This window comes from Pseudochaenichthys georgianus, chromosome 16 (assembly GCF_902827115.2).
Source record: "Pseudochaenichthys georgianus chromosome 16, fPseGeo1.2, whole genome shotgun sequence".
Lineage (NCBI taxonomy): Eukaryota > Metazoa > Chordata > Actinopteri > Perciformes > Channichthyidae > Pseudochaenichthys > Pseudochaenichthys georgianus.
Genome location: NC_047518.2, coordinates 45939018 through 45951081, shown reverse-complemented (window position 1 = coordinate 45951081; position 12064 = coordinate 45939018). Strand labels below are relative to the sequence as shown.

At 46.1% G+C, this 12064-nt stretch overlaps 2 protein-coding genes across 2 annotated transcripts in view; one reads left to right on the top strand and one right to left on the bottom strand.

Moving 5' to 3' along the window:
- hapln2 (hyaluronan and proteoglycan link protein 2) overlaps positions 1-2558 on the bottom strand; it is a 38718-nt gene extending 36160 nt beyond the window's left edge. The window contains 2 exon segments of the mRNA XM_071205768.1: positions 2227-2337; positions 2469-2558. Of these exon segments, the coding sequence (XP_071061869.1) occupies positions 2227-2337; positions 2469-2558 (201 nt within the window).
- Positions 1-12064, top strand: part of LOC117460575 (killer cell lectin-like receptor subfamily B member 1B allele C) — a 461418-nt gene that overhangs the window by 103312 nt on the left and 346042 nt on the right. The window lies entirely within an intron of this gene.

The window sequence follows — 12064 nt, the reverse complement described above, 5'->3', positions numbered from 1 at the left end:
AGTAAATTGTAGTCCGACCGGCCCACTTCAGTACCGGCCGATCAGGATTCGTCCCGAACGTCCCGATCGGCCGGTCCGCCACCGGTAACATCTGCACATAAAACTATTTTTAGTGACACACTGGACATGTTGGCCCTTGGCTTGGCATGCTGACAACATTTGGACCTGTGGTAACAAATAATTGGGGAACGCTGGTGTCGGTGAATGCACAGTAAACTATTTAAAGTCCACCCACAGTATTTTCTTCTGGTCCCAGATAAACACTCAGTCATGTGATCTGTAATGGGATCAATGTTTTTTGTTTAAACAGAGCCTTACATTGAATTGAATCTGAATATTAATCTGACATCACCGACTAGAATCAATTCTTACAAGCTTTGAAGACAAGAAGGGTTAATGAGTTTATTAATTCCTCTTTTTGACGAAAGCAGAGATTTTTATCTACTAAACTTTGGTTGAACTTTGGTGTTGCAACACTTGAAAAATGGCGCCATTGTAAAGTGTTATCTACAATCTGACGTGAATGTCACAATGACAGGACGCTCTCTTAGTTTACTATCACAACAATCCTATTGCAAGATGTCAGGTGCCTGCCTCGAGTGTCTTTACGCTCTGGAATGACTCGAGGCATCTCTGTGACATTAAACAGAACATAAACAACCTAATGCAGGCTGAAGGCTTTTCTTCTACTCACATCTTAAACTGCACTGTAACTTTTATCCATGTATTTTTTCTTTTAATGTTTACTTTATTATCTTTTCTTTTTAATGACTGATTTTAAATACCATTTTCTTAATGTCTTTCTTTTTTGTAAAGCACTTTGAATTGCCTTGTGTTGAAAGGTGCTATATACTGTAAATAAACTCGCCTTGCCTAATGCATCTGTCACAATCTTAAGGAGAACCCAAATGCAGCACTCGAGAACCAAGGAGAATTGGTAATATACTTTATTGGAGATTCCACTGGATCGGAGGAATACCAACCGGGCAGTATAACGCACCGGAGGACAGCGGGCAGAAGGTGAGTCAGGGACAGGCAGAGGGTCAGGGAGTAAGCGAGGCGGATACAGGCAGGGTCGGATAACAGGCCAGGCAGGATAGTCGAGGGACAGGCAGAGCAGGCAGGTCGAGGACAGGCAGGGTCGGAACCGGGTAGGCAATCTAGTTTTGAACGCGGGAGAGACAAGCAAGAGGCAAAGTACAATCTGGCAAAGAGTGTGTGTAAGGTGCGGGTTTAAATACTGGCAGAAGCTAATGGGTGCAGAAGAGAAAGAGAGTGAGTTAACGAGTGGGTGTGGAAAACAGGTGCGACAGGTGAATGGAAAACTACTGGTGAATGATGGAGCAGACTATGACAGAACCCCCCCCTTAATGGACGGCTCCTGACGTCCCTAAATGCTAATCTACAGATGAGGGTGGGAGGTGGGATTAGTACTCATCTGAAAAAGTTCTTTCCGCCTCCCTCTCCTGCCCCCTGTGGGAATCTGCGTCCTCATCAGAAGCCTGCCCCTCACTGTCCTCCTCTGAAGAGCTGACGGTAAGAGGAGAGACTCTCCCTGTGTCTCTGCCCATCGACGTGACGGTCTTAGATGGTTGCTCGGGATTACGCCGATGGAACTCCCTGATGAGCCGGGGGTCCAACACATGACGAGCTGGAACCCAAGACCTCTCCTCAGGGCCGTAACCCTTCCAGTCCACCAGGTACTGGACTCCTCTTCCTCTGCCACGGGAACGAAGAAGTCGTCGGAGAGTGTACATAGGCCCGCCGTCAATCATCCGGGGGGTGGTGGGGGAGGGATCGCAGGAACCAAGGCAATCTCTCGGACAGGTTTGATCCTGGAAACGTGGAAGGTGGGATGGATCCGCAGAGTCCGAGGCAGTCTTAGCCTTACTGCTGCAGGATTGATTATCCTGACAATCTCAAACGGTCCAATGAATTTAGGTGCAAGTTTCTTCGAATCCACCCGTAAAGGAATATCCCGGGAGGAAAGCCATACCTTTTGGCCCACCTGGTAGACAGGTGCTTCGGAACGTCGGCGGTTGGCAGAGGAGGCGTACCGGTTGGCCGAACAGACGAGAGTTCTCCGGGCTTGATTCCAGGTCCGTCGACAACGACGGATGAAAGCCTGGACGGACGGACAGGTAACCTCCCTCTCCAGGGCCGGAAACAGAGGGGTTGAAGCCCGTAAGCACACTGAAATGGGGACAGCTTGGTGGCCGAACTGACCAGAGTGTTGTGGGCGTACTCGACCCAGAGCAGCTGTTTAGCCCAGGCCGCTGGGTTCTTGGAGACTATAGAGCGTAAGGTCGTCTCCATCTCCTGGTTCTTTCTTTCCGTCTGACCGCTGGAGTCAAACGTTTTGAAAAGAAAGCACAGCGATGGAGTTTTTGGCTGTCCATTGCTCGCTGAGACAGGATGGCTCCCACCCCCATATCAGAAGCATCCACCTCCAAAACAAACTGTCTTACAGGATCGGGTACTCGGAGGATGGGGGCGGAGGTGAACCTGGCCTTAAGGTTCTGGGATGCCTCCTCAGCCGAGGAGGACCACTGGAACATGACCTTAGAGGAGGTCAGGGCTGTGAGAGGAGCGGCCAAGGTACTGTATCCACGAATGAACCTCCGGTAGAAGTTGGCGAACCCGAGGAACTGTTGTAGCCGCTTCCGGGAATCTGGAACCGGCCAGGAAGTGACTGCATCAACCTTGGAAGGATCCATCTCAATGCTCCCTTGTCCCACGATGTATCCCAGAAAAGAGACAGAGGATGTGTGAAACTCGCACTTCTCCGTTTTAACAAACAGCGAGTTCTCGAGTAATCTCCTGAGAACCGCCTGGACGTGGTGCACATGTTTTTTCAGCGTCTTGGAAAAGATCAGGATGTCATCCAAGTAAACAAACACGTGTCGGTCCAACATGTCTCGGAGCACGTCATTTACCAACGCCTGGAATACTGCAGGGGCGTTGGTAAGCCCAAAAGGCATGACTAGGTACTCGTAGTGCCCCGAGGTGGTGTTGAAGGCTGTCTTCCACTCATCCCCCTCGCGAATACGTACCAAGTGGTACGCGTTACGCAAGTCCAGCTTAGTGAATATGGTTGCTCCCTGCAACAACTCAAATGCAGAAGAGATAAGAGGCAGTGGGTATCGATTCTTGATCGTAATGTCATTAAGACCCCGAAAGTCGATACAGGGCCTTAGGGTCTTGTCTTTCTTCTCAACAAAGAAGAACCCTGCGCCAGCAGGTGATGAGGACGGGCGAATAATCCCAGCCGCCAGAGCGTCATTGATATAAGTCTCCATGGAAACTCTTTCCGGAGCAGACAGGGAGTACAATCGACCCCTGGGAGGGCTGGTGCCGGGATGCAGGTCGATGGCACAGTCGTAGGGCCGGTGTGGTGGTAGGGAAGTAGCCCTCGACTTGCTGAATACTTCCTTGAAGTCCAGATATTCCGGTGGAACTCCTGTAACATCCAGAACTTGGCTGGGGTTCCCCGAGCGTTGAGGCGCGGCAGCCTGTTTCAGACAGATCTGATGACAAGAGGGGCTCCATCCCAAAATGGCTCCCGTCTCCCAGTCAATGTTAGGGTTGTGGCGGCGGAGCCATGGGTAACCCAGGATAAGCGGGATATGTGGAACATGAAACTGAATAGTCTCGTGATGGTTCCCAGACAGGAGCAGGTGAACGGGTACAGTGTGATGAGTCACTGTCCCCAGCAGGTGACCGTCTAAGGCGTTGGCTGGAACTGGGCGAGATAAGGGAACCCGGTCTATTCCCAACTGCAGCATAAGCTCTTCATCCATAATACTCGCGTCCGAACCAGAGTCAATAAAAACTGCAAGAGCCTGAGAGCTATCCGGTAATAGCAACCTGGCGTGGCTCAATGGTCTCTGAGTGGGAACAAATCCAGGGGTTTGGCTCACCAGTATGTTCCCCATTACTGCTGAGCCTTGCCTTTTACCGGGCAGTGAGAAACAAAATGGCCGGCCCGGCCGCAGTAGAGACACAGGTTACGACGTCTGCGATGCTCACGTTCCTCCAAAGTGAGGTTGGTGCGACCCACCTGCATGGGCTCATCCCCCCTGGTTGCGGCTCTCGAGTGAGGTGAGGAGTCGCAGCCAAACTCGGACGTCGGGGCGCCCAGGCATGTTGAACTTCCGCCGATCGTCGCTCCCGTCTCCGTGTCTGGATGCGCCGATCCATGCGGGAAGTCAGTTCAATCAACCCATCCAGTGAATTGGGCAAATCAAACGACACCAGCTCGTCTTTAATGTAATCCGCCAACCCACGCAGATAGGCGTCACACTGGGCTGCAGAATTCCAGTTGCTGAGGCGGCTCCGGGTGCGAAACTCAATGGCATAATCCACTATAGATCCATAACCCTGGCTCAGGTTCAATAGTCCTCCTGCAGCGTCTGGACCCACAGACACGGGTCCAAACACCTTGCGCAGCTCCGCAGAAAAAGCGGGGAACGAAGAGCAGGCGGGTGTTTGTTGCTCCCATTCCGCTGTGCCCCACAGTCGGGCTTTCCCAGTCAAATCATTGACCGTGAACGCCACACGAGCATCTTCAGAAGCGAAAGTGTGTGGCTGCAGTGCAAACAGGATAGAACAGTTCGTAAGAAACGGGCTGCAGCCCTCCGGTTCCCCGGCGTAGCGCTCCGGAGTTCCCACCCGAGGCTCCGGGGTAAATCCCATCAGAGGTGATGCAGAAGCGGTTGTCTCTTGGTGAAGAGGAGTGCGCTGGGTCCATGTTAAGGCCAGATTGTTTTGTCACAATCTTAAGGAGAACCCAAATGCAGCACTCGAGAAACCAAGGAGAATTGGTAATATACTTTATTGGAGATTCCACTGGATCGGAGGAATACCAACCGGGCAGTATAACGCACCGGAGGACAGCGGGCAGAAGGTGAGTCAGAGACAGGCAGAGGGTCAGGGAGTAAGCGAGGCGGTCAGCGTGGATACAGGCAGGGTCGGATAACAGGCCAGGCAGGATAGTCGAGGGACAGGCAGGATCAGGAAACAGGCAGAGCAGGCAGGTCGGGGACAGGCAGGGTCGGAACCGGGTAGGCAATCTAGTTTTGAATGCAGGAGAGACAAGCATGAGGCAAAGTAGAATCTGGCAAAGAGTGTGTGTAAGGTGCGGGTTTAAATACTGGCAGAAGCTAATGGGTGCAGAAGAGAAAGAGAGTGAGTTAACGAGTGGGTGTGGAAAACAGGTGAGACAGGTGAATGGAAAACTACTGGTGAATGATGGAGCAGACTATGACAGCATCACAACTGCATCATGGGTAAAAACAACGTCTGCAAAGAAAGACAATGGTACTGACATCAACATTGTTCATGTTTATATATTATAAGTATATTTGATAAGGATTCGTATGGAAGAGGATTAAGGCCTAATAAACGCTCTGAAGCTTCTGAAACTATGCAAATATAAAATCACAAATGCGCCAAAACACATAAAAATGTAGAAATATCATTTACTGAAACGCGGCAGGAAGCGCTAAATGTTTTTATATTAAGCTGGACAACTGTCTCTGTTATTGGAAACTTACCTAAAATGTTTTATTTTAACAAAGTGGTCACATGACTCCTTCAGATGTGACTGCAGATCTGCTGTAAGCTAGCTAGCTAACGTAGCTAACGTAGCTAATAGCTAACGTAGTCATTTCAGATATACTGACAAACACTGACAGTTCTGAGACGAATAGCTCTGAGACAGAGACAGTTGTTCAGCTTTATCATCCTGAACGTCACCAAGGGTGTTTCTCAATGTCGAGGACGCTTCCTTGGTAGGACATGTCCCTCGGAGTCACTTGCTTCCTAGCCTCGGGAAACGAAGAATGGTGGAACAGGCTAACGGGTGTGCAGGTGTGCGTCATATGCGAGGCCCCGCCTTAAATGGAGCGAGATCTCCGCCAAATATTTGGAAATTGGTCCGTGCGCAAAGCATTGTGGGGATTTTAAGACCGCGGAGGATACACATGTGCAGCCTCGAAATTTCCCGCAACGAAGTACGCCGGCCTCGGTAGAATTCCAAGTGGAGTAGCCTTCCTCGACATTGAGAAACACCCCAAGCCCTCCAGCTCTTTAGTGTCCCCTGGTCTCCCAGCTGTGTGCGTCACTCTTTAGTGTCCCCTGGTCTCCAAGCTGTGTGCGTCACTCTTTAGTGTCCCCTGGACTCCCAGCTGTGTGCATCACTCTTTAGTGTCCCCTGGTCTCCCAGCTGTGCGCGTCACTCTTTAGTGTCCCCTGGTCTCCCAGCTGTGCGCGTCACTCTTTAGTGTCCCCTGGTCCCCCAGCTGTGTGCGTCACTCTTTAGTGCCCCCTGGTGGTCTCCCAGCTGTGCGCGTCACTCTTTAGTGTCCCCTGGTCTCCCAGCTGTGTGCGTCACTCTTTAGTGTCCCTTGGTGAAGATGTTTTTTCATTTTCATGTGATTTAGCACATTTGTGTTTTCATATTTTTTTTGAAGCTGCCGCACGTTTCTCCTAATGGAAGTGTTTTGGGTCATTGTAACATGTCGGACAACGTCATTTATGGATTGTATTCAAAAGAAAACATATAATCTGTTGTGTCCTTTACGCATTATTTGCTGTCCTTGTTGAGGAAACCATAACAGCATAGACCATTAACTCTGCCTTAGTCACAATAGAAACAGGATGCAGGCGTAACATTGCATAACAAACCTCCTCCTCCTCCTCCTCCTCCTCCTCCTCCTCCTCCTCCTCCTCCTCCTCCTCCTCCTCCTCCTCCTCCTCTTCTTCTTCTTCTTCTTCTTCTTCTTCTTCTTCTTCTTCTCCTTCTTCTTCCTCCTCCTCCTCCTCCTCCCTCCTCCTCCTCCTCTTAAAGCTGTACAGTTTGATGGAGAAGTAACTCACCTGTCATCCGCCCTCCATCAGTGGAGACAGCCTCTTCTTCAGAGCGATGAAAGAAATTGCAGGAATGTTGTTGTGATTTTGGGGAATTTAAACAATGAATGCTCGAGACCACAGGCGACAGAGACGTCTGCTCAGCTTCCTGTAAACAAGTCCGGCTTTAGTTTGTATTTCTCCACTTATTGGTGTTTAGCGCGAAAATGTCATAATTCAACTTTTTGGGGGAAATCTTAAATTTCTGACTTTTCTGAAAATATCATAACTTTTTCCTCAAATTATGACTTTTTTCAGAAAATCTCCAAATGATGACGTTTTCAGGAATAAAAATGTTTTATTAAAATGTTGAACTTTTTTCTGAAATAAAAAAGAGAGTCTTTTCCTAAAAATCTCAACTTTGACGTTTTTCTGAGAAAAATCACATTTCTGATTTTTTTTGCTCAAAATTCAGATTTCTTTTTAATGAAAATTCAGATGTTACTGTAGTACAGTGTGTATTACTGTAATATAGTGTGTATTAATGCAGTATAGTTTGTATTACTTTACTTTGTACAACAACAAATTAAGTGATTTTAGATTAAACTAATCAAATGCACTCAAAGTTTTGCACAACAAGCAGAAATAAACCAGTCTGTGTTACTAGCATTAGGAAAGGTAATAATATTTGATCAAATACAAATTGACTTTGATGGTAACAACCTTAACACTTTTTATCAACATGATAACTGACCTAGTCATTCAACATGCACCACTTTAAAACAAATGACAGATGACTGAGAAGTGAATTGGATAATAAGAAGTTATTGGGTGCAGTATTACTAGTTCTGCTTTTGATGTTATTGATCATTTTTTGCCGTTACACAAGCTGGAACAATATGGTTTTACTTTGAATAAGGTGGATATAAAGCTACCTCTGCAATCAAAGGCACATTTGTTTTTTTAATGGAAGTTTGTCAAATATTAGGAAATTCACATGCGGAGTACCTCAGGGTAGTTGTTTGGGACCACTATTATTTTCTATATTCACAAATGAACTACCATTAGAGCTAAAAAAGAAATCCAAAGTACGTTTCAAAAGTTTGCTTAAACAGCATCTCCGTATCATAAAGTACAATTTAAATGTGTCTGTGGGTATGTACAACTGAATGTACTATTTGTGTTACTACTTTTTGTTTTCAGTTGTTTTCAGTTCATACGGAATTGTTTATTGCATGAAAGAGTGAGCTATTTTTTTGTTTTATATATGTTTGACTGTGAGGCCTGTACTACGAAGCCGGATTTTCTCTTAGCGGCTAACTTCAGGGAAAACTCGGGGTTTCCGGTCCTACGACGCTGGTTCTCTTTTTTGCGGGCTAGAACGGCTAGCCTGCTCCGGAGCAAGTTAGGTTGTAGGCTAAGAGATCAACTCAGTGAAAGCACCGCCTGCTGACCAATCAGAGCTCAGTGTGCGGAGTTTAAAGCGATCAAGTCATATTACAGGAGAAAGGAAATAAAGAAAAACTGCCGCTGCAGGAAAGACGGCCGGCAGAAATCACAGACTGTGTGAACGTGAACATTAATAGAATATCACCTCCATCTTCAGAGCAATCTGACTATTATAACATTAGCGTTAAGAAAGCTTACTTAAATATCTGCCACAACATAAGTAACCGGATCAGAGTACATTAAGTACAGTCCGCGGCATATCACTTCATAATGTATCACATATCTCCTTATCTGAGTCAGCTGAGCCGTATCTGGCCGTGCAACACTCACAGCGTCACAGACTGTATGCAGAAGTATTATTTTAAGCAACACATTAAGTTGAGGAAACACTCGAGTCAAATGTAATGAAAGTCAGATGGTGTGTTAGACGGGCAGTGATATCATAAACCTGTTAATTCACGCATTCAAACACGTGTTCTGTTCCCAGCTGTATTCACCTTGCAGGTGCAGCTCTGTGGCTTTGATCCTGATCAAGTGTTTAAGTCATGGATGTTTAAAGTTTAACTTCTTCATATGTCTAATATTATAGTTCACTTTTCATTCAGGAAGTATGACGCCATGACTGTCAGTATGCTTCTCCATGTTTGTGATTGGTCGAATGCTCCAGATACCACCCCTTTCATGTGAACGCGCACCTAACTAGATAGGACACGGCTGGCTTGAGCGATTCACTTGATAACCTACTTCGTAGTACCGCTTAGCGAGAGCGTGTATGTTTTGGATTAGGCCAACCGGCTAACTCAAACATATCCAGGTTAGGTTGAACCGGCTTCGTAGTACAGGCCCCAGGAAGAATACCCAATGCTTATTTCTAGTGCTAATGGGGATCGTAATAAAGAACAAATAATCTACTTGACTGAATTATGTTGCTGTGACCCTTAACTGACTGCCGTGCAAACATGTATATATATATATATACATTCCGTGAGCTTCCGCCCGAGGCACGCAGCGACATGAGTTCAGATGTAGGCCTATCATGCGTTGAGCTCGCGGCACTAACCCACAATATTAATTGACAAGACAAGTTATTGTTTTGAACTGATCAGCTGTTTGAGGAACAACAGGTCAGTGAGTTCTGCTCATTCTGACAGAATTTAAAGTTGACTTTGCGTCCCGCTCTCCATCGGTGTTCTTTTTTCATTAATTGCCGTTTTGCTGCACATTCTCCCACCATGACACGGCTACGTTCTAAATAAACACCAACTTGACTCGCAATATTGATTAAAGATATATTATCGATTAAAAAATGATCGTATTGAATCCGTATTGAACTGCGGCGACAGCAACGTAACTTAAAATAAAGGACAGCACTGATCGAGGTTTGTGTAATAAACAAATGCTACGTCCTTAAAGTTAATATTGATGGAATGAACTTCCAATAAAGAGTCTCTTAGGCTAATGTAGGCACGTTCTGGTGACACTTCCGGATGTTTAATAAAGAAAATTAAACATGAAATCACTGGAGCAGGATATTTGTCCACAGAAGATATCTGCGCTAAGCTTACCTTCTTTGACATGACGGCAAACAAGAGGCGCACTAAATACCTTTAAAGCACCTTGTTAGGAACCTTACAGACACTTGGACTCAAACGCACGACTCAAAAGAAAGTTTGTTCAAAAATAGTCTTTACTTTGGAAAAGTATAAAGTTCAAACAAAAAATCCCTCCTAAGAGGCAAAACGTAGCAAAGCAAATTACAAACTAAATAAACTTGACTATGGTTAGTGATGGCGAGATGAAGCCTCACGGCCCGTCCACACAGCGGCGTGCGCTGACGCTTGCCGGCGGGCGTGTCTGAAACTCGACCAACAACCAATCACATGAATCTCCCGCCCCTGACACACAAGCAGCGGTTTGATTGGCTAGAGCTTGTACTGGCTTATGATTCGATTGGCTGACGCCTCACCGAGGCGTCAAAAGTTGAACATTGCTCAACTTTTGCAGCGAGCCACGCCAGCTACGCTCCACGTCGCTTCCCACGATGCATTTCGGCTAAAAGTGACGTCACCCCATTCAAAGTGAATGGGGAAGCGTCAACGCACGCCGCTGTGTGGACGGGCCGTTATGAAGCTTTGAAGCTTTCCAGCCAATTGGTTCATCTCATTAGGCTTCATCATGGGCTTCATTTGAACACAAACCCCCCTGCTGGTCAAAGTGTGTACAACAGGCAGATTGGACTTCTCAACAGTGTGCTCTCTCTCGTACCGAGTTCCCAATGAGTAATTTCCTAGAATAACTCTAAGCAACGAACATTAAATCATATTTTCATGTTAACAATATTGTATTTATTACAGTTGAATGATTGTGATTGAAAGCCTAAGGAGGCTGGTAAACATTGCAAAGAGGGATTTGTATTCCTTAATAATATTCATATTCATAACCATGTTGTAGCCTGAGAAAGGCTAAACCATATCAAAGAATACATTTATTAACTACATTGTCTCATTTAGCTGTAGTTTTTATAAACAACAACAAAGACGTATTGTTCAGTCGTTGAACCAGGGACCCTGCGGTCATGAGTCAACTGCTTTCCAGCTGAGCCACAGCACACACACTGAAGCTACCTGAAAACACTGCAACATATGTATTCCTGTATTTATTGATGTTTTTATTCCTACATTTATTTATGCTTGTATCTATTTATACGTATTGACATGTTCCGACCTCTATAAGTGAGGGTCTGAGCTCTCTTGATTCCATCGTGTCACCGGGCCCGGGTACAGGAGGGGTGATATGGTTCTTAGTATACATCCATGGGTATTATGAGCGTTGTGGTTCAACGGTCCAACCGATCTCAATCGCTTCGTGAAGCAGTCACGTGGTATCGACAGGCAGCGAGGCTTCGTTTGTCATCGATGACGTCACTGGCCCAAAACGATACAAGCCTCGAACATGCTTCACAAAAAGCTTCGGGGATTACTCGACACACGCTCCGAAGCCTCGGCGCAATACATAACATCACTAACTATGGTCACAAAATACAATAATCTCTTGGCGAGACAAGCTGGCTCTCTAAGTGGCACAAGACGAACTGGCACAGGACAAAGGGAGACAGGACTATTTATCCATGAGGTAAGGGGGAACAGGTGGAAACAATCAGGGGCGGGGCGGACACTGACGATGGCGGGAAAACACACAAAGGGAGGAAGTGAGGGGACATGAACTGAGACCAGAAGTAAGTACAAAATAGAACAGGAAGTGCAATGACAGGACGAGACAGGTGAACAAAAAGACTTGACATAAATCTAACCTGGGCTATGAACTAAACGTGAAACAATAACATGAACCTGATTAACATGACATGAACAATTTAGCAGACATGACGGGATGTCACACACCTCCAGGTAAAAGATCGTGGAAGTGAAAACCAAATACAAGCGTGTGACAAAATAAACCATATAACTCAGGCTTAATAACCATTTGACTCTCGGTTATTATGAATACATGTTAAATATAAAACATAGCAGATATTTGTGGTGGACATAATATATTAGAACAGTCGGAAAGGGAACATTTGTGTTGTCAATATTCTTTAAATGTATTGCACAATACCATAGAGACTAATCATTGAAGGAAGCATTACCCACCACCCCTGACTTCATTCCACCTTTAACAAGTACAGTAGAAAGGGGCGTGGCTAAAAGCGACACTGCATTATTCATGAGGCAGGTCCTGTAACAACACATATTTAACAGCAGCTCCTGTG